The 24,860-nt window shown below is 37.2% G+C and overlaps 2 protein-coding genes and 1 long non-coding RNA gene across 3 annotated transcripts; 1 reads left to right on the top strand and 2 right to left on the bottom strand.

Moving 5' to 3' along the window:
* Positions 1 to 876: 876 nt before the first annotated feature.
* On the bottom strand, positions 877 to 14,426 carry LOC145126570 (uncharacterized). Its single transcript, XM_079061913.1, has 6 exons — positions 14,243 to 14,426; positions 13,433 to 14,156; positions 8,727 to 8,743; positions 8,438 to 8,494; positions 8,065 to 8,162; positions 877 to 903 (listed from the first exon to the last, which is right to left on the bottom strand). Exons 1-6 carry the CDS (start codon positions 14,424 to 14,426, stop codon positions 877 to 879), a joined length of 1,107 nt encoding a protein of 368 aa, XP_078918039.1.
* A 1,510-nt stretch (positions 14,427 to 15,936) lies between these two features.
* Positions 15,937 to 20,535, bottom strand: LOC145126566 (uncharacterized). Its single transcript, XM_079061908.1, has 9 exons — positions 20,457 to 20,535; positions 20,280 to 20,348; positions 20,082 to 20,192; positions 19,790 to 19,951; positions 19,417 to 19,674; positions 18,886 to 19,321; positions 17,839 to 18,767; positions 16,508 to 17,725; positions 15,937 to 16,376 (listed from the first exon to the last, which is right to left on the bottom strand). The coding sequence occupies exons 1-9, from the start codon at positions 20,533 to 20,535 to the stop codon at positions 15,937 to 15,939; spliced, it is 3,702 nt and encodes a 1,233-aa protein (XP_078918034.1).
* Positions 20,536 to 22,222: 1,687 nt separating this feature from the next.
* On the top strand, positions 22,223 to 22,623 carry LOC145108284 (uncharacterized). The gene is made up of 3 exons (XR_013708166.1): positions 22,223 to 22,285; positions 22,368 to 22,423; positions 22,552 to 22,623. It is a non-coding gene; the product is annotated as an uncharacterized LOC145108284 (long non-coding RNA).
* The last annotated feature ends 2,237 nt before the right edge of the window (positions 22,624 to 24,860 follow it).

Below are 24,860 nucleotides of genomic sequence, written 5' to 3'. Positions count from 1 at the left end.
CGGAGCTTCGGATCCGAGGCTAAGAGGGTCAGCAGCTGCGAAGGCCACGCGGCAGCAGGAGCTCGGTTCGGAGGCCAGACATCGCACCTGCGAGGAGTCCACGTGCGAGGCTCGGAAGGTGACACGGGGCGCGCATGCGAGGTACCAGCTCATCAGACGTGTCCTCAACTTCGGACAGATGGAAGCTCCTGAGTGGACCGAGCTTCGGTCCAATGGGGAAAGAGGGTGACGACCTCGGACCAATCAGAGGGTGCCACGCGAGGCTGCGGTCCAATCAGAAGATGCCACGTGGATCAACACTATTCATGCGAAAATTAAATGAAAATGTGTCGAATCTTGTAAAATCCATAACTTTCTCATACGGGCTCTGTTTTTGACGTTCTTTATATGCACGCGTAGATAAAATTATGCTCTACAACTTTTGTTTAGACTTCGTTGGAAAATTTTGAATTTATTTTTATATTATTATTTTTAACAGACCGGGACTGGTAAATCCGTTAAAAATTCATAACTTCTTCATCCGACGTCCGTTTTCGTCAGACTTTTTACCGTTGTACTACTAATGACGAGACCTTCAATTCTCGTTTAGGTTGTGTTGGCAAAAAATCACTCGATCAAAAATTCGAGTTTTTAGCTGTCTACTGCTAAGCTGAAACTTGTAAAAATCATAACTTCCTCATACGAAGTCAGATTTTGGCGTTCTTTTTATCGAACTTCTTGGTTTAACGAATACTACGACTTTCATTTAGATTACTAAGGCTAAAAAATAGTTTATCAAAAACTCACTTTTTACGCCATTCGGCACCGTGCCGGTTTTATCGCGGATCTTCGATTGGTCATAACTTCTTCGTTATAACTCGGATTTCGATGAGGTTTTCACCTACGTGTTTCTAATGAGATTATCTATAAGTTTCAATAATAAAATTTTACTTATTTCAAATTTTATATTTTCGCTAAATTTCACTAATTGGCTTTTAATTGGAATCTCATAAGACTTCCAATATTTTATGAGTGATTCTAAATATAGTTTTACTTCATTTCTAGTAAAAACTATCTGTTAGAACTCAACACTCAATTTCACATAATATTTCATAATATTTTTAACTTTTCAAATTACATAACACGATTTTAAAACGTGTATGTTACATGCAGGGTTGGTGAAAGTTTCAGGGATAGGTGGGTTATGTGAGAGGCTGGTAGGCTATTTATGAAATATTTAGCATTCCTCTAGGAGTGAGGATTGAGCGCTCGCCATGTTGTGTATTCAGTTAGGGCGTTGTGGTGATACTTGAGACAAATGTGGGTAGGTGTGGAAGGTAGTAGGGGCCCATACTACTGAAAACACAGGACCCATACGCGCAGCAAGGAAGTCACAACCCCTAGGGTTAGTAGGGAGTTGGCTCCCAGTTATTTGTATGGATTATCTGATATCTTGTGGTATGTTTCAGAATGGTGATGACGAGGCGCTTCGTGACTGGATCCGGTTCGGGATCAGGATCAGGGGACAGAGGCTAGGAGGGGCCGACAGCACCTGAGCCGGTGGTGCAGATGGGTACAGAGGAGTTGGATGCCAGGATTCGTGAGATCCTGCATGATGAGGTTGTTGCTGCATTCCGGGATCAGTTACCGGAGATGTTCGGGTCGATTAAGACCGCCATGGTGGAGTATTTTGATGAGCGCTACGCAGCCCTTGAAGAGACAGCCGCCGCAGCAGCTGCATCAGCTGTATCAGCGGCAGGGGGAGGAGTTGGTAGAGTTTTTCAGTACAGGGACTTCGATAACATGAAGCCCCCTACTTTTGATGGGACGCAGGATCCCATCAAGGCTATGAGATGGATTTCGGATGTGGAGGGGTGTTTCTTCACCTGCTCGTGTCCTGCTGACGAGAAGGTCAGGTGTGCTCTGAACCTGCTTAGGTCTGGGGCCAAGGACTGGTGGAGACTTGCGACTGGGTCGTACACTGATGATCGGAGAACTGCTGTTACTTGGGAGCAGTTCAGGGACATGTTCCGCGCCCGCTACATTCCACGGATTGAGCGGGAACGTTTGGCATAGGAGTTTCTGAGTTTGAGACAGGATGGGGAGTCGGTGACAGAGATCACCCGGATGTTCACTGAGAGGGCGATGTTTTGCCTGGAGTTTGCTTCAGATCAGGCTCAGATGACCCGTTATCTGAACATGCTCAAGACGGATATTCGTCAGTTTGTGTCTACCCAACGATGTGATACTCTTCTGGAGTTATAGGAGGCCGCTAGACGGCGTGAGTTGGAGATTGAGCAGCAGTTGAGAGAGCAGCGGCAGGCCCCGACACATTCTCAGCCGGCGCCAAAGCGGTCTAAGACCGCTGATACTAGGACCGGGGGTCAGCAGAGCCATACTTGTGGGAAGTGTGGCAAGGGTCATTCTGGTGTGTGTCGAGTTGGTAGTAGGTGCCACAGGTGTGGCAAGGAGGGGCATTACGCGAAGGACTGTCGCCAGGCCGCCCCAGTTCAGGGTATGCTGTTATGCTATCACTACGATCAGGTTGGTCACATGAGGGCCAACTGTCCACTACTTGCCGTCAAGCCGACACAGGCTCCTGCGCCAGCTACGTTGAGGATTACCGATGGGAGGCAGGGTAGAGCAGAGCCTCCGAAGGCTCACGGACGCGCATTTCAGCTTACGGCCGAGGAGGCCAAGGCAGTATCGGATGTGGTTGCTGGTACGTTTCTAGTGAACTCCTTGCCTGCTTTGGTTTTGTTCGACTCGGGGGCAAGTCGGTCTTTTGTATCTCAGACTTTTAGTAGGGAGTTCAGAGTGCCAGTAGGCGAGCTAGAGTGTCCGTTGTGAGTTTCTATCGCCAACGAACACGGGGTTTCTGCTTCTTCAGTTTATCGAGGGTGTGACTTGGAGATTTTCGGGGTGTCATTTCCGATAGATTTGATTCCGATCCCCATGGGAGAGGTGTGCGTGATTGTAGGCATGGATTGGCTCAGTCGGTTCGGTGCTATGATTGATTGCGAGGGCCAGTAAGTGGTAGTTCGAACCCCAAGTGGGGGAGAACTGATTGTATATGGCGAGGGCACCAGAGTGGGATCAGGGTTTTGCTCAGCTGCCAGGGCCCGGCAGTACATTCAGCACGGGTGTGCGGGTTATCTAGCGTGTGTGGTAGATACGCGAGTCAGGGATCAGATTTCGGTTTCCGATGTATCGGTGGTCAGGGAGTTTGCAGATGTGTTTCCGGAGGAGTTGCCAGGAATACCTCCGGAGAGGCAGGTCGAGTTCAGGATCGACCTGGTGCCAGGTGCGGCCCCTATCGCTAAGGCGCCGTACCGATTGGCACCACCAGAGATGCAGGAGCTGTCGTCACAGCTGCAGGAATTGCTGGGCAAGCAGTTCATTCGACCTAGTAGTTCCCCATGGGGAGCGCCGATTCTTTTTTTCCGGAAGAAGGACGGTTCGCACCGGATGTGCATTGATTACCGGGAGTTGAATAAGTTAACGGTGAAGATCGTTACCCACTCCCAAGGATAGACGATCTCTTCGATCAGTTGCAGGGCGCATCTTGGTTTTCCAAGATAGACTTGAGGTGTGGGTATCATCAGGTCAGGGTCAGAGAGGAGGACGTAGAGAAGACCGCATTCCAAACTCGTTATGGACATTACGAGTTCGTGGTGATGCCGTTTGGGCTCACCAACGCGCCAGCAGTGTTTATGGACCTGATGAATCGGGTTTGCAGGCCGATGCTCGATCGTTCGGTTATTGTGTTCATAGACGATATCTTGGTGTATTCCAAGACCCGAGAGCAGCATGAGGAGCATCTGCGAGAGCTGTTGGGAGTTCTGAGACGAGAACGGCTGTACGCCAAGTTCTCGAAGTGTGAGTTTTGGTTACGAGAGGCCCAGTTCCTCGGACATCTCGTTAACCAGGAGGGGATTTTGGTCGATTCGGCCAAAATCGAGGCGGTTATGCAGTGGGAGATTCCGAAATCTCCCTCAGATATTAGGAGTTTTCTGGGATTGGCAGGGTACTACCGGAGGTTCATACGAGATTTCTCCAAGATTGCAGTGCCCCTCACTCGTCTGACGAGGAAGGGGGTGGATTTCCGGTGAGGCCCCGAGCAGCGGAGAGCGTTTGAGACCCACCGTCAGGGTTTGTGTGAGGCACCAGTCTTGACTCTTCCGGAAGGATTCGAGGATTTTGTGGTGTTCTGTGATGCATCCATCACAGGTTTAGGGGCGGTCCTCATGCAGAGAGGACGAGTGATAGCCTACGCATCACGGCAGCTGAAGCTACATGAGACGAGATACCCTACGTATGACTTGGAGCTGGGGGCGGTGATGTTCGCCCTCAAGATATGGAGACATTACCTCTATGGGGTCCGCTATACCATTTACACGGATCACAAGAGCTTGAGACATATCATGGATCAGCTAAAGCTGAACATGAGGCAGCGCAGGTGGCTGGATGTAGTCAAGGACTACGATTGCGAGATCCTTTACCACTCTGGTAAATCGAATGTGGTTGCGGATGCTTTGAGCCGCAAGTCAGCTGGGTCTTCCACCCCTGCGGTATGTATGAGGATAGCAGTGGATTCTCCGCTTGTGAGTTTGATCAGAGATGCCCAGGTAGAGGGCATGCGACCGGAGAATTGGAAGCTGGAGAGGATCAAGGGTGAGAATACCCGGTTCGTGCAGGATAGTCGGGGACTATTGACCCGATGCGGTCGGATTTGGGTTCCGATGTCTGGTGGGGTTAGGCAGACGTTTATGGAGGAGGCTCATAAGTCTTATTTCTCTATTCACCCGGGGGCCACCAAGATGTATCGGGATTTTAGTTTGAGCTATTGGTGGCCGTGCATGAAGCGAGAAATCGCTTGGTACGTCGAGAGGTGCTTGACCTGTAGGATGGTCAAGGCTGAACATCAGAAGCCGCATGGCAAGCTGCAGCCCCTGGAGATTCCCATGTGGAAATGGGAACATATCACGATGGATTTTATTACCAAGTTGCCGAGGACGGCGAAGGGGTTTGATGCTATATGGGTCATCGTGGATCGATTGACCAAGAGTGCCCATTTCTTGGCTATACGGGAGAGCTCATCGGCCGAGAAATTGGCCGAAGTATACGTTCGTGAGATCGTGTCTCGCCATGGGGTTCCCGTTTCCATTGTCTCTGATCGGGATGTCAGGTTTACCTCCCGCTTCTGGCAAAAGTTCCATGAGGAGTTGGGCACGCGGTTGCACTTCAGCACAGCATTCCACCCGCAGACAGACGGCCAGAGCGAGCGGACTATTCAGACCCTCGAGGACATGTTGAGGGCGTGTGTCATTGATTTCGGTGGGAGTTGGGATTCTCACCTACCGCTTGCGGAGTTCGCCTACAACAACAGCTATCATTCTAGCCTTCGCGCCCCGCCATTCGAGCTGTTGTATGGGCGGAGATGTCGTACCCCAGTTTGTTGGGGTGAGGTTGGTTACAGGGTCATGGGTGGATTGAGGTGGTCTTGCAGACTACCGAGAAGATTCAGCATATTAGGCAGCGACTACAGACCGCTCAGAGTCAGCAGAAGAGTTACGCCGACCGGCGCCGCTCCGAGTTAGAATTTCAGGTCGGTGACATGGTACTCCTGAAGGTCTCGCCTTGGAAAGGCGTGATCCGCTTCAGGAAGAGGGAAAAATTGGGTCCCCGATATATTGGGCCGTTCAGGATCATTGCCAGGGTTGGCAAGGTGGCTTACAGGCTAGAGCTGCCGGAGGAGCTTAGTCGGATACATAGCACTTTCCACGTTTCGCAGCTGCGAAAGTGCATTATGGATCGAGACGAGGTGGTGCCGCTGGATGATATTCAGGTTGATGGACGCCTGAATTACGTAGAGAGGCCTGTGGCCATACTGGAGAAAAAGATGAAGATTCTGAGGAATAAGGAGATACCTTTGGTGAAAGTACAGTGGGAGCATCGGAGGGGGTCCGAGTGGACGTGGGAGACGGAGGCTGAAATGCGGGAGCATTACCCGAAGTTATTCGATGCATCAGACTTCGAGGACGAAGTCTAGTTCAAGTGGGGGAGAATTGTAATGCCCCGATTCTCAGGCATTGATTTAATGTGTGAGTTTTTGATTTCAAGCGCTACTCGACGAGTTGGTTGCCCTACTCGTCGAGTAGCAGCGGGTTGGTCCACGTATTTTAATGACCTATTCGCCGAGTCCAAGAAGGGACTCGATGAGTAGGAGCTGGCAGAGGAAACCCTAAATCTCGGGGTTTTGCACCCTATTTAAAGGATCATTGGCCTCCCCCAACCTCCCCTTTACTGCCCCTTGTCCCTCTCAAACCCTAAATCGTGTGTGTATGTGTTCTTTGGTGTGTTCAAGCTTGGAGGAGGAACTTTGGAGAAGGAAACACTTGGGGAAGCAAGGAAATCAAGGCTAGGAACTCGTGGGGAGCTAAGAGATTCATCAGTTGTCACTATCTAGAAGGTATTAAGCTGTCCTTTAGCTCATCTCTCTTTTAACCTCTTTTGGACGGGTTTTATGAAAGGCTCCCCATGTTTAAGCTAAGATCTGAAGTTGTAACTTCAGATCTGGACTCCCTTTGACCTCTAGATCCATAAAGTCATCAGCCTAGGCTAGTAGGAGCCTTCCCTCAAGTGTGAGACTCCATTGCAAGCTTAGTTTTGCCATTTAAGGGTCTTAAAGCTTTGCATGCACGTAAAGTTTGCGACTTTACGTGATAAACATGTCCTAGAAGCTTGGATCTGTAATCTGGAACCTTGCCATGGCTTAAAAAGCGTCTGCATGGATAAAGGTCTGCAAGGACTCGGCGAGTTGGATGAACAACTCGGCGAGCCCGTCGAAGATGGTCATGAACTCGACGAGTTGAATGAACAACTCGGCGAGTCCGTTCAAGATTGCCTTGAACTCGGCGAGTCGGTCGAAGACTCGGCGAGTCGGCTAGGGTTTCTCCTAATTCTTGGACACGTATGAACTCGGCGAGTTAAAGGGGAACTCGACGAGCCAATTAAGGATTTCACGACTTCTCGAGTTCAGGAAGGACTCGACGAGTTGGTGAACTGCACTCGATGAGTCGAGTCAACATGGACTGTTGACTTTGACTGTGGACTTTGACTTGGACCAAGGGTTGACCAGTTGACTTCTGAGGATATTCTGGTAATTTGGAGATTTATGAAAAAGGGTTTTATGGTAACTATAGGTGGAGGAGCTCGTGCTGGTGATCCGGGAGTTTAGCTTTCTAGTTTCAGACGACAGTTGCAAGGTTAGTTATCCTCACTATACTAAGGGGTCTAAGGTACCAAGGCCGGCCCATTGGATGTGTTATCCTAGCAGTATTGGATGTTGAGTATGAGTCAGTGTTGCATGATAGTGGTTATTCCAGTTAGGTGGATCTGTAGGCTACCTATGATGTTATATGATTATTGCATGCTCAGTAGTTATGTTATGTGTTACATGTTATATGGGATGGGTTGAGGTTGTACTGCTCCGTGCGGTAGCCAACAAACCCTAGAGTATTCCAGATATGAGCTGAGGGCCCGGTAGGCATTCCAGACTCATACTGAGGACTCGAGAGCATTCCAGATATGAGCTGAGGGCCCAGTAGGCATTCCAGACTCATACTGAGGACTCGAGAGCATTCCAGATATGAACTGAGGGCCCGGTAGGCATTCCAGACTTGTACTGAGGGCTCGATGGCAATCCAGATACGAGCTGAGGGCTCGGTAGGCATTCCAGACTCGTACTGAGGGCCCAGGGGTAATCCAGCTCGTAAAGCTGTGGACCCATTGTATGCTGGTTCAGTTTGTTATGATATGTTATTACTATGGTTATGTGGACTGTATGTGTATCGGTATTTTGGGGGTAACTCACTAAGCTTTCGGGCTTACAGTTTCAGTTTATTGTTTCAGGTACATCAGGGGATCGCGGCAAGGCGAAGGCATGATCGTACAGCTCCTCACATTATGTTTATGTTTCTGAGAATACTCTGATAAATAATATTTTGAAAACAAAGTTGTAATGTTTTGATGAACTTGACATGTTTTAAAAGTTTAAATTGGTTTGAAATTTTTGGGTGTTACATATTTCTTAAACGTGTGATAACGTAGAGACATACTAGGGCATGCAGTTAAAAGCTTGAATTCCTTCATCACCGGCTCAATGGGTTCAACGGATAACCCTAAACAGAAAAAAAAACTTAAAAGTTTCAAATAGAGATTAATAAAATGGGGTCGAATTGATAAGAATGTTAAAAAGATGGAGGTGCCGATAACCTACAATTGGATGAATAGGAGATCTATTAAACGATTTAAGATGGAAATCACCAACTGAGAAGATACTTGAATACAACACCAAACGATCATAAAAGGTTAATGGCAAGAAGTGTCAATTGTAAGGAATGTAATTGAATGTTATTGGAAGGAATAAAATTTGTCAAATTAGTATAACATGTACCTCCGAATATCAGGCATAGACCAGTTGTAGCAAATTTTGCATTACTTAACTGACTCTCTATAATGTATAATTAAAAATCAAGACACTATAATCATAATTTATTGATGTTAGTTAAAATGTAATTTATTTGGGGATGAGATTAGTTTTTGGTTATTTATTTGGGAAGTATAATATGTATTCTGCACTACAAGTGCTTACCTTTTGAGTTTAGCATTTATTACTTTAGAATTTTATTTTGGCTTGACATAGCCAAGATCATCCCATATTTAATAATTTGCTCTTCTTGTACCTTTACAACGTTTTGACCTGCATTCATTAAATCAACATTTAACATTTAAAAAAAAATATAGACAAGAAACTATATAAAATAAAACATGTAACATATTCATCAAAAACCTTTGTATAATTATACTAATGAAGTAAATAGAATTTAGTAACGTACGATGGATGAGTGATCTTGTGTAACATTACTTTTATTGCCTGAAGTGTACTCCATCTAGCACATATGAATTGAAGTGCTCTAATAAGTTGAATTGACAAGCAATAAGTAAAATAGGAGGAAATAGGTGTGAAATATTCACAATTGTCGCAGAAAAATATGAATCAAACAAATGGCAGAACTGCAATGTCTGTAGGTGTGAGACCCGTAATAGGAACATACTTTGTTTAATAATATGATTCATTATTTTTAGTAATCATATATTTGAAAGAAAACTATTCATTTACAAAAATAAAAGTTTTCTTAGTAATTTTATAATTTTTTGCATAATCATTTGTAGGTCTCTTTGTTACAATTTATATTATTGCTTTCATGTACAAGTCTAATGATATACTACGGAAGCATACAACCTTAAAGGTAATAATATGATATGCCCCTTCCATCATCTTATTTTGGTGTTTAAAGTTTAAATTTTCTATCCTAGTAAAGGATTACCCAATTACCACGTGGAAATTGCTTAGCCACGACAGCTAAATCGGATACACTACGCCTTGTACGGATTTCATATATTCTTCGAACGCATTTATAATGGATCACAAATTAATCTGCAATGAAGCTAATCATCTCCCTCCACTTCTTCTCTCATATCTGGTCTTTTTTTCCCTAATCTGAGTTAACGTCACTATCATCGACAATGTTAAGATTCACTGATGGCTTCTTTTGATATTAGGGATAATATGACAGAAACCATTTATCAGGTGCATCATTTATGTTTATATCTTTGTTTTTTTGTTGATTTTGATATGCCTTCTTTGGTTTACCACAATCTTTTTTAAAGTCTCCTTTTTTATGAAATAACATTTTTTTATGAAATTCGTTCTACGATTTTGAGTGTGTGTAGGTATGTTGATTTTTTGTGAAGTAAAAAAAGTAGGCTTTTTATTCGATGTTGGTTCCTAGGTTTGGTTCTTATTTTTTCTGATTTCTCATAAGCCATTGCTTTTTATTTTCCATCTTTATCTACAATCTTTATGTATAGAATACTTTATCCATATAGTCATTCACTACATAGCTTGATGAAGGAAAAAAGAAACACCCCCTTAGTTTTATTTACTTTGCAGATTATCGAGCCTCCATGCAAAGCTTACAACAGAATGAAAAAAATGGACTACCCTTATAAGGTAAATGCTAATTACGATTCTACCCCTTTTCCTCTTGTAACAATTATCTCACTTCAAAACTTCAAAACATTTGTTTTTGTGTTGCAACATATTATTGATAGCATGAAAGATCCAAGCATTTATGCATTTTGGTTAATCACAATGCCTCAAATTATGGGAGGATTTGAATATGATGATGAGGTCAAACAGAAAATATGGTGGCAATACATGGTTCTTCTTCTTCTTATTTATTTATTTATTTATTTATTTTTAATTCAACTTTATTACGAAATTAAATAGCTTTTTTTGTTGATATTATTGTTTCTTATTTAAGAAAATATGCGATATGATCAACTTCGTGATGTTGTAGCAATGAGAAAACCTGGATGGGCAAGAAGTGAGATAAATTTATAATTTATTAACTTCAATGGGAAATTAATTAATTACACTTTTTGTTATTGAATTTGAAATACAACATGGAATTATATCAATGGATCCAGAACGTGCAAGAAATGATCCACGGGTAGTAAAGAACATTTCTTACTACAAAGCAAAGAGCAAATAGAGGCAGAAGTGATGAAGCTCAATCCACCACCATGACCTCAAATCTGGGGGGGGGGGGGGCATACACTATAAACCAAAGTTTTTTCATTTATTTTTAGTAAGTTACATATTTGGTCCCTATGTTTAGTTGATTTTTCAGTTTTGGTCCCTGAAAGAATCAGGTTGCAGTTTTTGGACCTTGTTTCACTGTTTCATAAAACTTTTATGATTGCCTAAGTTAACAGCTTCGCTGTTAGTTTTGTTAAAATGACCATTTTGCCCTTGGACCAAAACTAAAGAAAGTATAGCACAGCAGCAAAATTATATATATATATATATATATATATATATATATATATATATATATATATATATATATATATAAGGTTTTGAGTAGATTACATTTTTGGTCCTTGAGGATACCTCATTTTTTTCAGATGGTTCTGAGGGGCGTTTTTGGTATTTCAGGGTCAAATGTTGACTCTAGTTGAGTACACACTTCTGCTATACCGCACATTCTTACCTGCCCATGTATGGTACCGATTCTTTTTGAACAAAGAATACGGGAGCCTCTTTTCATCTTTGACAGCTTGCTTATATTTAACTTTAAAGCTCACAGCAGTTGCTGAGAAGGTATATTTTTGATTCTGATTTTGTTACTACCGGAGACATAAGAAAACTTTGTAATGAGGGTGTTCATGTCTTTTGTACAACCCGTCTATTATATTATGTCATGTCCTCTCTTGTCTTGTCTATTGATTTTTTACAAAGGCATACACACACATGTAACATCATAATTTCATTATATATAACATCCAAGTTTAACATTTAGTTTACTTCTTTCGAAAATAGAATCATAGTAACAGATTAAAAAGATGGATCCAAGAAACAAATACAATATAAAAAAAATATAAATTCAAAAACAACATTATACATCCAAATTATAAGTATTCAACAAAGAACCATACAAATGAGTAAAAACATATAAGTTCGAAAACAGTGTCAGAATTACAGATTAAAAGGGATTAAAAGTATTTAAGAGAAGAAGTACATACACTTATTCGGCTAATCAAACTAATGGGAAGGTTGAAGTTTTTTGGCTTTTGTTTTCTGCACAGGAATTATAACAAAATGTTTTTGTAAATCGATTATTAAGAAGGTTTGAAATATATATATATATATATATATATATATATATATATATATATATATATATATATATATATATATAAGTTAATATGATGAAAATTAACAGGTAATCAATTGAAATCCCCTTTAAACTTAAAATAGAAGATATCATTTTTCAAAATGTATTGGTTCATAATAATATCCAAAAATTTTGAAGTTTAAAATTAATAGTTTCTGAGATTTCAACATATAATATATTTGAAAAACATTTTTGAATGAAAATAGAACCTAAATTTAAGGTTTACATTAATAAGGAACCAATTTTGTAGTTGTAAGTTTGGAAAGAATTCAAGTATCATTCTCATTCAATTCCTGCATTTAATTTCCTAATATAACGGATGAAAATTAATATTGGTAACAGAATCTGATTTTGGAAACATTAAAATCATTAAGGAACCACTTAAGGCTTCAAAACAAATGGGTTGAATTCTTGTTTGATCAAGGTAACGTAAGCAAATTGATCTAAGAGTGTAAAATCAATAAAGAAAACACTTGCAACGGCTCTGATTGTTTTAGATGATGTCATAAGGTTTCTCTTTTAATAATATTTAGAGATTCTCTTTTAATAATATTTAGAGATTACTTTTATTGTTTATTTTTTCGTGTAGTCATTTGATTAGCAGTTTAGTCAAAGCCAGGGAGTAGAAACGACAACTCCACAAAATATGGTGGCAAAATTGTAAAGGACGAAGATATTTTCTGCAAATTACGAAAACAAATTTTTTAATTAGTTTTGTACACAGGGGTCATACCTGCCAAAATAGGAAAATATTAAACATATGGACTGTTTTTGAAAGGAAAAAAACTTTAGAGAGACCTTTTCAATAAATTTAAAAATGCAGGGAGTAAATCTGCCAAAATTTAAAACCTTTGTTGCAATGATTGAATCTGTCAAAATATGTAACATTTGTTGCAGGGACTAAATACATCAAAAGGTTATGTAGAGACTAAATCTGCCAAAATATAAAACTTTGTTGTAAGGACTAAATATACCAAAATGTAAAAGTAACAACCAATACCAAACAAATTAAAGAAAAACGAAACCATATTTGACAAAGCGTAAGAAATTAACTAAATTGATTGTATATTCATTTTTTTTGTAAGTTATTCGTCTGCTTATCTAATCGCTTAACCCTAAATAACATTACACCATACAATTCTCCATTATATAAAAAACTAGATTAAAACCCGTGGAACCCACGGGTGTTGATTTTGAATTGAATTTACAAATTAATTATTTAATAAAATAATATTTCATTAATTTTGATAACTTATGAATTGTAATATTGCATTTTTCAATAAATTTGTTATTTGTAAGTATTTAATTACAAACTAAATTGGAAGTATTTAATTAGAAATGAAGATTTTTGAAAACCCTTATTTTTGGTGCATGATTCTTGTTGGACATATGCAGATGATGCATTACCAATGTGTGTAATGAAATTAACATAAAAAAAACATAATTATAAATAAATAAAGTAATATGATTGATTAAGTTTGATTTGCTAAAAATGTATAAAATATGCTACAAAAAAAGTTGACTACAAATTTCAAAAAACTTCCTTATAAACAACATTGGAAGTTTTATTTATGAGTTTGCCATCTTTATCTAAAATTAATAATTTTAATCTCTCTCTGCTTTGAACTCTAGATAAGGCAATATACAATTGTCCATGTGAAAAAACTGGATCTTTGAGAAACAAACCAACCTTTGATAACGATTGTCCTTGACTTTTATTAATAGTCATTGCAAAACATACCGCCAAAGGAAACTGTCTTCTTGTGAATTTGAAGGGAATCTTTTTTTCTGATGGAGTTAAAGAAATTCTTGGAATAAAAGTCCGGTTTCCAATATTAGTTCCAGTTATTATACGTGCCTCAATAACACGTTTTCCCAATGATAACACCTGTAGTCTTGTGCCATTACATAAGCCGTTTTTCTTATCAATATTTCTCAGTAACATTACTGGAACACCAATTTTTAAAACTAACTTATGATTTGGTAAACCGGATACTTTGAGACCATTTAATACATCAGGAGAGTATAAATTTGCATCAAACTGATCATGGACAAATTCGGATTCACATATGCTGTCTGAACTTAAATATTCAACTTCATCTCCTAGAAACTTCTTAAGCAAACGGCCGTTTATTTCCTGAACAACTTCATTTTTTGGAGCAAGTATCGCTCTTTCTTGGAAATAATTAGTATCGCTATAGTTCTCTAAAATTGAAGGATATACAAACTCAATTAAGGAACCTATAGGATCATGTGAATCATTAATGATAATATCATCCGGAATATCGATAATCGTTTCACCGTCGTTCGGACCACCAAGTTTGCCTTCTCCTATATCCAATAGCCAATTTGCAAAATCTCGTATTTTTCCTATATCAGATTGATCCCTTCCAACAGTTAGCCTTATTTTTTTGTTAATCTATGGACTTTGCAATGTTTCCATAAATATGAAGAACTCAAAGAAGCATTTACAATGTTCTGTCTACTGCCACCTGGAACAACAGGTAGAATTTGTCTAAAATCTCCTCCAAAGACAATAACTTTCCCTCCAAATGGAATATTTGAGATGGTTGAATTTCTGCACCTTAATAAATCCTTCAAAGTTCGATCTAAAGCTTCAAATGCATGCTTATGGACCATAGGTGCTTCATCCCAAATTATTAAAGAGGTTTTTCTTATTAAGCTAGCCAACTCACCATCTGGATTTATTTTAGACTAAACTGCACTAATGGTCCCTGTGGTTTGTCGAAAATTGTCACTTTGCTCCAAAAAGGTTTGGACTAGCACCAGTGGTCCAAAAGTTTGATTTTGTTGCGAGTTTGGTCCAAATTACTTTAAATTTTTTAAAATGACAGATTTTCCCTTTTTTAATTTCATTTTCTATTTTTTTTATTTTGTTATATTTTTTATTTAAATTAAACAAAAAAGAAAAAAAAAATGTTTTCAGTCCTCCCTCCTGTAAACAACACCACCACCATCGATCACCATCTCCTCTCTCTCTCCATCTGTCTCTCTCTCTCCCTCTCTCTCTCTCTCTCGTTGGAACACCTCCGATCTCAACCCTCACCACCATGCTCTTTGTTTCTTCTCCGACGATGGAAACAGATTTGCAAATGAGGGTTTGCTTCGAGCTAGGTTTTTCTGAGGAACAATCAAGTTGGAGGAGAAGATGAAAGGCGGTGAGAGGCAATATGTTTGCTTCTGACGGTGGTATCCCACAAACCAGCTTCTAGATCTGGACGGAGGAGGATCTGAATCGTCGCCACCAGATCTGTTGATTCAGCCTTTGTAAGGATGCATTTCAGATTCTCGGAGGTGGCTTCGTCTAGAAACCCTCAAGATCGACGACGTTCCAGATCTGTAAACGTCGTTGTCTTCGCAAATCGACGACGTCCTTCTTCTTTGTTGAAAACCCTAATCCATATGAGATAAGGTGGCGACGCTAGGGTTTCATAAGTTGGTGATGGTTTTTGTCAAAAATCGGGATTATGGATTTGGTTTCCGGTGGAGAAGATGAACCAAGAAAGTGACAAAAGGGTCTCCGATGGTGGGAATCGATTAGGATTTGTTGTAGGTGATGGCGACTTTCAAATTTGTTGGAGGTTATTGGTGACAAAGACGATGGGGGATGAAGGTGGGGCTGAAGGCGGTGGCGCCAACGATGAAGATGGTGGTGACGTCGACAATGATTTTGGATGACGGTGGTTTCCGTCGGTGACACCGGTTTCCGGCGATGGCACCGGTTTCTGGGCTTTATGAAGTGTTCTTTAGAGCCATGAAGAACAAACAAAGAGGGAATGAGAAATATTGGGGAAGAAGAGAGAGAGAGAGAGATTTATTTTTATTTTCTTGTTTTTTAGAGAGAGATAGAGAGATTTATTTTTATTTTTATTTTATTGTTTTTTTTAAATCTGAAAATCAGGAAAACAAATAAGAAAAAAGATAAAATATATTAACAGGGGCAGATCCGTCATTTTGAAAAAAATCAGAACAGATTGGACTAATGACGCAACAAAATGAAAGTTTTGGACCACTGGTGCTAGTCCAAACCTTTTTGGACCAAAGTGGCAATTTTTGACATACCACAGGGACCATTTGTGCAGTTTTGTCTTTATTTTACAAAAAGAATCCTCTGTAAGTTCAAATGGAATTATAAATCGAGAGTGTGCTGTTCTACCACCAGACAATAATAAGAAGCAATACCGCTTAAAGCAACATTTAAGACAATATTACCATCAGATCTAATTGCTGCAGATATTGTTTTCCATAAAAAAGTTTTACCCGTTCCACCATAACCGTAAACAAAGAAGCTACCTCCTTTATTTTCTTGAATAACACTCATGATGTTTAATAAAATGTTATGTTGCTCATTTGTTAATGCAAGAAACATACGATCATAGTCATTCTTTATAACGGGAATGTCGTAATCTAGCTCCTTGGTGATAAGTTGATTGTTTGAAGAAGAAACAGATTCAACATCTGGGTATGACATCTTTTTGAAGTTTTTGAGAGTAGAGTTGTTTCGAAGTAAAATTTGTTCTATTTCGAACAAAGTTAAGTTCTTAAGTTCATCTACTCCGAGTGACAATTCTGCACGAAAAGATTAAATAATTAATAAAATATTTGGTCGATACTTAATAATTTTATTACTAATTATTTAATGGGTGTTGAATAATAAAAAGAAATTAATTTAAATAAAAAATAAGAAAGAAATGTAATACCTGCAGACTTAAATCTTTGTCGTTGGTTATATAAAATTCCATCTCCCAAATATTCCCATGTATTTTCCCAAACAACCTCTGGTTTAGACATACTATTACACGTCAACAATGTAGCAAATAAGAAGCGTAGATAAAAACCAGATCCAGAATGACTTGCTTCTTTAATTGCATCAATGTATTCCTTGTCATCATCTAATAGCTCGAGTGCATAACAAGCATCTTTAAAAGAAGAATGTATTTCACCATTTACCGTGAGAATTTCATCAAATGATGTTGGACCTTTTACTTTATTTAAAAGAATCCGTAAGAAATATGCTTCACCTAGTTTAGGTGAAACCGAATGAATTCGACCGATGGCTTTTCCTACTTTCCTTCGCTTCCAAAACCGACCATTTAATTGCCAAACAAACTTTGTAGGAAATTCAACATATGTAAGTTTTCGTGCTTCACTGTCGATTGCATTACACTCCATCCAAGATGTGAACTTTGAAGCCGCAACAGAAGGTTTGTCAAGAACATCATCAATATCATCGTCTTCGCCATATACAATCTGCTGTTGATTAGGAAGATGAAAAGGTAGTCTGACAACAGAAGTATATCTGCAATGAGCATCATATTTAAAAATTCGCCATGATGCTTCACATGCTGATAAATATCTACAATCGTAATATTCAACTATTTCATCGACCACATCATTATTTTCACATTCATTGTTGGTTGGTACAACAACAATTGTAGCTCTATCAGGAACCTTATTTATGTATTTAAACAAATACTTTATAGAAGATCCCTGATTGGACCATTCAATATTAATATGTGCCGGATATCTTTTCAATAGATATTTGTTGTATGGAACAACATTTCTATTATCCAACCTTACACCTGATTTTTCTACAAAATGACCATCGTTTCTTCGCCTATATAACGAAAAACCATTTTGATCAACAGACGAATGATTACAGAATTGTTTTGGAAAGTTTTTAGAGCACTTTTTATCCACCATGAATGGACAATTCATATTTTCAGCTCCACATGGACCATGAATCATAAACTCATTCACAAGTGAATACAATTCAGGATCTTCAATTCTGTCTGGTATCTCGGCTGAAATTATCGGATTGATAAGTTCAACAGTTGGTAGCTTGTTGTCAGTATGCATGAATAGATATATATGACTATGCGGCAAACCTCTTTTTTGAAATTCAATGATATAAACATCTGTAAAAGAATTTGCCAAAAAAATAAAATGTGATTAGATTTTAAAAACATATTAAAAATATAATAATAAGAGCAATGTTTTATAAAGAATTAAAAAATATATTTTTAATTACATGCTTGAACTTTGCCGAAAATTTGTTTCTCCCTTAAGTCTTTAATGAATGCATCAAGCTTGATCTTGAACAACCTACATAATATATCAGGCCTGTCTTCTGGTTGAAGTGAAGTATCCTTAATAAACCTTTTAATCTCAGGCCATTTGGGATTACACGTAAAGGTTATGAAGAAATCAGGATATCCAAACCATTTACAAAGTGACATGGCATCCAAATAGTTTTGCAGCATATAGCGTGCTCCACCGGTAAAGGACGAATGTAATATGACACGTTGGCCGACATTGGAGATATCAGTCGTTCCTTGAGCTTTTTGGTTACGTAAATTTTCATAAGAATCACATCTAAGAACATGCTGTTGCCTACGTATGTAGTACAATCTCTTCGTTTCCATCATAGTATAGACATCAACCAGAAACTGTTGAAACAACCTTTTTGAATTAAGTATGAGAGAGAACGAATGATCTCTGTCTTGAATCCTATAAGCGAAATATTCCCTCATTGTACAGTTCGCACGCTTGTTGTCGGTCGTAAATGACACACCTCTATGAAGAATGTCAACACTGTAACCATCATCCCCATATGAAAATAGCAATGGATATTGGAGAGGAAGGTACGAAGGATGCAATTCACTGATACGTTGTAGAGAACCATTTTTTGTTTGAACGACGATATCCCTCTTTTCGATTGAATCAGAAATGTCACCAATAATTAAAGAAGCAACCTCAGAAGCAGTTGGTAGGTTATATGTTCTTTCATCTTGCTCCCTTCTCCCAATAAGTCGTAATTTCATATCAACTTCTGGATTTTGCAGAAAAGTATCTCTTACGATCCTATAAGATCTAACCAAGACATTATTTGAATCCAACATCACCTTAATATCTTCAATAATATCACTATCAATTGATGTTGATTGATCCTTTTCCCCACTAAAATAAATAAATTTATACATAATATTAGTAATATATATATATATATATATATATATATATATATATATATATTAATAATAATAATAAATTATGAATAAGAAGTTTGAAAAAATACCGAAAACATCTTTGTCTATTTGAAATATCGTTGTCAGTGTCATAAATGTATATCCGAGAGAATTTTGGTTCCGATCCTTTTGCTGGTAAAAGACTTCCAATACTATGATAATTTTGACCACCCAATCTGAAAATGTATGGAGCGTTTCCTCTATTGATTGAAGAATCAATTTTACCACCCATCGACGTAAAAGAAAACATTGAATTGTAACGTCGAATGTTTTTCATGAAGTGTTTGCTTTTAGAATCCATATTTCGGAACATTCTTTCATAAGTCGGGGGTGCTTTCTTTAAATCTGGAAGTTGAACTTTCCCGTAACCACAACATAATGAATAATTCGTGTTCCCCTTTTCTTTACCTCTAATGGATTCATTTCTCCATAACTTTGCATGACATGTTTGACATACAACATCTTGATCACCATGATCCAAATATTCTGTAAAATAAAAGCGTTGAATAAATATAAATGAATTTTATAAGTATATACAACATAGTATTTGAAATGTAAAATGGATATTATTTTTTGATTACCATTTGAGATACCAACTATAAGATTTTCATTGTTCACTTGATGTATATTTTCTACATCTTCTGTCAAATCAATCAATGGGATATGGGATAAATGTCTCGTCTTCGTTTTTAATTTACGATATCCTGGATTTAACTTGATTGATGATGAAGAAGTGGGTACTGTAGATGCATTTTTTGATGTCATTTCATTTGAAAGTACATAGTACTGTCTTCTGTTTGTTAACTTGGAAGTGGCATATTTATCGAAACTGATGTTATCTGACCAAAAAAAAGTATAATATGTATATATATATATATATATATATATATATATATATATATATAAAATATAGAAAGTGGATAAAAATATATTTTAAAAACAATAAATAATTACCGTTTCTAATGTTAGATAATGGATTTTTAACATTTGTAATGTTAGATAACGGAGTTCTAACATCTGTAAAAGAATGAGAGTTTTGTATGGTTGTATTATGCATTCCAGGTGAAGTAAATGAATTGACATTTTGAGTTTGACCAACAATGTTGGTTGATCGATCTGCAAATAGCAACAACTTATAAAACTTGTAAAGATATGTATAAAACAAAGTAACAGTAAAACATATAATATAAAATAATAATAGGGTTACAGTTTAATATATTATTTAAGAAATGCGGTATTGATGTACTTGGAACGTTCGATGTTGTTTTCATTTTCTTCGATATTTTATTTTCCAAATATATTTTTCTTTGTCTTCTTTTCTCTCTGGCTTGCATGTGGTACATGTTATTGTTGTTTTCTGCATAAGAACACATATGATAGGATATGAAATGTGAAATACGGTAAATAATATGATTATATAATACAATTGAATAAATAAGTGTACCTTTGTAAGCATCGGTTACCAATTTCGAAGAATATTGATTTGCAGCGGACGAAGAACTTGACAATTTATCTATTTTTTTTATGTTAATACATGTGTATTTTAATTAATTAAATTTTATGTTAGTTAAAAAATAAGAAATAATAATAATATTGTAAATTACAACATTTAAAAAGTTACATTTGTTCATTGAAGTATTAACCGCTATAGTTGTTGAAGTATTTAATTTTGTAGTCTTTTTAGAAGAAAGGGAATGCATTGTATGTCTGCAACCTTAAGAGAAATGAGATTACTTTAAAACTTAAAATATTTAAGAAATAGCAAATCAGTAGTTTATATAATATTTATATAGCGAACAAATATGTATAATGTAAATTTGTAGTATTTTTAAGTATTTTTGTTAAGTATTGGCAAAAACGGTACAATAAGATTATATAATTTTTTTTAATTTGTTTAACCATTGTAAATCTGAAAATATTAATTTAGTCATGTATTATTTATTTTTATAATCGAATTTTTATATTTGTTTATATTGTGTAAAAGTGAATTTAATTAAAGATATTAAAGTTAACATGAGTCGGGTAAGATCCAAAGCTAAAAATGGGTCGGAGTCGGATCCAAATAAGAGTCGATACCCACACGCACTGTAACTCGTAACGTGTGTTGTATATGCAGAAAGAAATCGGGTGAAGAAAGCAATACTCTCCCAACAACTCTCTTTCTACAGACGTCTTCTTCATCACTCACTCTCTCTATCTTTCTCTTTATGTGTGTGTCTTCCTATCAGTGAGCCTAAAAGCCAGTTGGTTTCACAGATATTCTGTATTTGGACGGTCGTCGCCGGTTAACCCTCAATGACTATCCTCGATTAACACACCATCGATTGCGTTCAACAACGCATGAAACGGAACCTCGAAGATTTTATCTACAATGCCTTATCCTCCTCCGAATTAGTCTCCGTCAGGATGAGGTTAGACGATCCTAACCCCGACTCTCCTTCTTCCACTGCAACCCTAAATTCATTACCTGATGTGAATCACGTGTCATCATCCTCATTTCCAACCTAGGGCTTATTCCATTTCCATTTGTTCTTTCCCCAATTTGAACCAATTTTGAGTACGCCGTGCACGTGCTCCTGTAGTCGAGAAGAAGAAGAGAGAAGGTAGGCCCAATAAGCGATCAGAGCATTTGCTGGGTAATCACGTTAAAACTCGAGCGGCCGCAGCTAGGGAAGCGGCGGCGGTTGGTGTTGAGCCGAAGCAACAAAAGAAGTCGCGGCTGCCGACTAAGAAGAAAAAAGAGGGTTTAGCAAAAAAGCCGGTAGTTGTCATTTCTGAAGCAGATGAGGATAAAAAGCGATCAGAGGAAACAGGAGAAGAGACATTCAAAGTAGCAATGGCGGATGGAAGCGGTGGCTTGAGCGCTAACAAGGTTACAGGCCAGGAAGAAGAAGGGAATACCGCCCCTTTTCCTGAAAGGGTATGTTGTCTATTGCTCCATCGATTTTTGTAATGCTTCTTTACTTATAAAACGCATTGATTTTCAGGTTCAAGTAGGTGGATCACCTCAATATAAGGTCGAAAGAAAATTAGGGAAAGGTGGATTTGGTCAGGTATTTGTTGGTCGTCGTGTATCTGGTGGAACTGATCGCATATTAGGTCCTGGTGCTACAGAGGTAACGTTCTTGCATCAAACAATCAAGCTTACATTTTATATAAAATCTGATTTCTACAATTCATTTTCTTTAGATTTGGTTGTGACTTGTGACAGGTAGCTCTTAAGTTTAAGCATAGAAACAACAAAGGTTGCAGTTATGGTCCTCCATACGAGTGGCAAGTTTACATGTATGTGCACATTATGTTTTTGTGATTAGTAAACAGATTAACATTGTTCTTTTTTGAATTTAAAGAAGTGGATTTGTTTTTTCTTGGTGAAACAGTACTCTGGGTGGGAGTCATGGAGTGCCTAAAGTTCTTTATAAAGGAAAACAAGGAGATTACTATGTTATGGTATATGCTAATACTTGATGAGTTTTTAGTTTATTTAAATGAATAACTATATAACATTTCTTTTTCTCTATTTACATTATAGGTCATGGACATGTTGGTGCCTAGTTTGTGGGATGTTTGGAATTCTTCTGGACAAACGTGAGTTCTCCATAAACCTATGAACATCAAATGATTCTTTCCTCTATTTTTTCTTGTGGTTTACTGCATTTTGATTTAACATTCCAAAAGTGGTAACTTGTTTTTTATTGTTGCATTTTGTTTTCCAGGATGTCATCAGAAATGGTGGCTTGTATAGCTGTGGAATCTTTATCAATTTTGGAAAAGATTTCTACAAGAGGGTATATAAAATATATATAATATATATGCATTCCAAATATTCTTATTCTTTTTTCATTTCACTATATAAGATGTTTCCCCTTTCCCTTATATTCATTGCAAGAGTTATGTTTGTATTTATAGTTATGTGCATGGAGATGTAAAGCCAGAGAATTTTTTACTTGGTCAACCATCAACAGCTCAAGAGAAGAAACTATTTCTTGTTGACTTAGGGCTAGGTAAGTCATTTCATCCAATTCCTTTCATGGGTTTTCTATTACATCTCATTTTCCATTAACACATTCATTGATATGATGATATCTATCAAATGCAGCAACAAAGTGGAGAGAAAGTACAAATGGTCAACATGTTGACTACGATCAAAGGCTTGGCATGTTTAGGTGAAATCTCATTCTCCTAACTAATTAAGTCATACCCTTCATTTCATATTATATTGTTTTTTAATAAATATTTTGGTATGTTGTAACAAGGGAACAGTTAGATATGCTAGTGTGCATGCACATTTAGGAAGAACAACAAGTAGAAGAGACGATTTAGAATCTCTTGCATATACACTTGTATTTTTACACCGTGGTAGACTTCCTTGGCAAGGGTATCAGGTATATTCCTTAATTACACAAAAATCTCATACTTATTGCACAAAATAACAACATACTTTACTCCTTTTCAACATTATATTTACATTTCTTCACCCCTTATAGCAACATACTTAAATTTATTTACCAATAATATGAATATGTAACTCATAACAGCAATGTAGAAACAGTTCTGTAATCAGGTATTTCTGTTTCAGAAGAGATAACACTTTTTTTCGTACAGTATTTGCTGATATCAAACAGATGAAGAGATTCAAAAACCTTGTTTCAAAAGTTTAGAGCTTTAAGAACTTGATGGAACTTTACAAGGTACATAATATTTTCTTATTCAATATGCGTTTTGATCGATGTTTTTCTTTAGTTTGGTTGGAATTGGAATTCAATTCCATTACAGCATTTAGTTGCAAATGAGTATGGAACAGTGATGCACTAAATCGATTGACTTTCAATGTTCAACAATAAATCCATACAGAAACCAATCTAATATTAACTAAAAAGACTAACCTGATATATGAATATGGAGATCTTGCAGGAAGTAAGAGCACGTATAAATGAAAATCAGTTGACGTGTGAACTGAAATGAGGAATACAACTTCTATGAAGCAGATTGATGTACCTTTGACGAAAGAATATCCGCAGATGCAATTGAAAGAAAAAGAAGACGAATGAGGATTTTCAAAACGATTGATTTCACGTTCTGAGGTATATTTATATATAAAAACTTATTCACATAATATCATATCTTCACAATATACTCCGAGATTTTTTGAAAGTATTGTTGTTGAATTTTTATTGGATAAATTTTTGTTCCAAATTTTATGGGATTTAATAGATTACAAATCAATTTAATTTGAATATAGGATATGCATTTAATAAGGGATTACCGAAAATTATGAAACAATATTTGAAATCGATCTTAACTAATTACAAAAAACCTAAAAAATAGAATATATTAATAAAGAATTATATAAATTACAATTATATATATTATAAATTACAATTATATATATTCAACAAATATTATTTATTATTGATATGTATTTTGATATTCAACAAACTTTATACATGTTTTGATATTATTTATACCATAATCAAAATGAATTTAATAAGCGCTAAAATTAAAAATTTTATTAAACGAATGATAAAAGGATGTGTATTATGCAAGACTTGCAATATGATAATACTTATTAACCAAAAAGGACAATATTCAGTTGTCAAAATCTGATAGAATGATGCAAGATTTAAAAGTTGTCGTTGACTTCATATATGCCCTTCAATTGGAAGAAAAATACTATTGCTAATTTCATAATGTAATAATTGGCATTTTTACGTTTACTTAAAATTCACCGTATAATGTTTTACTATCATCAATATTCATCAGCATCATCATTAAATAAAAATATTTATACCAAAACATGGACAATAATAACTCATACGGAATTCCTTTTAAGAGAATAAAAATATTTATACCAAAATATGGACAATAATAACTCATACGCTCTTAACATAGATGACCAATGGCCAAAATATTATGAAATACTAAAATAAAATAAGGAGAAAAACTGCAACCCATATTTTTTTAGGACCAAAATCGACAATTCAACTAAAATCAGGAAAAAAAATGTAAATTAGTCTAAAACTTA

This window comes from Lactuca virosa, chromosome 1 (assembly GCF_052849685.1).
Source record: "Lactuca virosa cultivar CGN04683 chromosome 1, Lactuca_virosa_CGN04683_v6, whole genome shotgun sequence".
NCBI lineage: Eukaryota > Viridiplantae > Streptophyta > Magnoliopsida > Asterales > Asteraceae > Lactuca > Lactuca virosa.
Note: the sequence above shows the minus strand (reverse complement) of the source record. Positions and strands in the feature narration are given on the sequence as shown.

Bases quoted from the DNA above. Each gene is read 5' to 3' on its own strand.
- LOC145126570 (XM_079061913.1), bottom strand. From the start codon at position 14,426: ATGGTCCATAAGCATGCATTTGAAGCTTTAGATCGAACTTTGAAGGAT. The intron at 14,157-14,242 runs GTTCTTCATATT...AATCTGATATAG, and splicing joins CATTGTAAATGCTTCTTTGA to GAAAAATACGAGATTTTGCA. The intron at 8,163-8,437 runs GTACATGTTATA...TTTTCTGTTTAG, and splicing joins TCTATGCCTGATATTCGGAG to GGTTATCCGTTGAACCCATT.
- LOC145126566 (XM_079061908.1), bottom strand. From the start codon at position 20,535: ATGCATTCCCTTTCTTCTAAAAAGACTACAAAATTAAATACTTCAACA. The intron at 19,322-19,416 runs GTAATCAAAAAA...TTTATTTTACAG, and splicing joins TATAGTTGGTATCTCAAATG to AATATTTGGATCATGGTGAT. The intron at 18,768-18,885 runs GTATTTTTTCAA...TATTTATTTTAG, and splicing joins AATAGACAAAGATGTTTTCG to TGGGGAAAAGGATCAATCAA.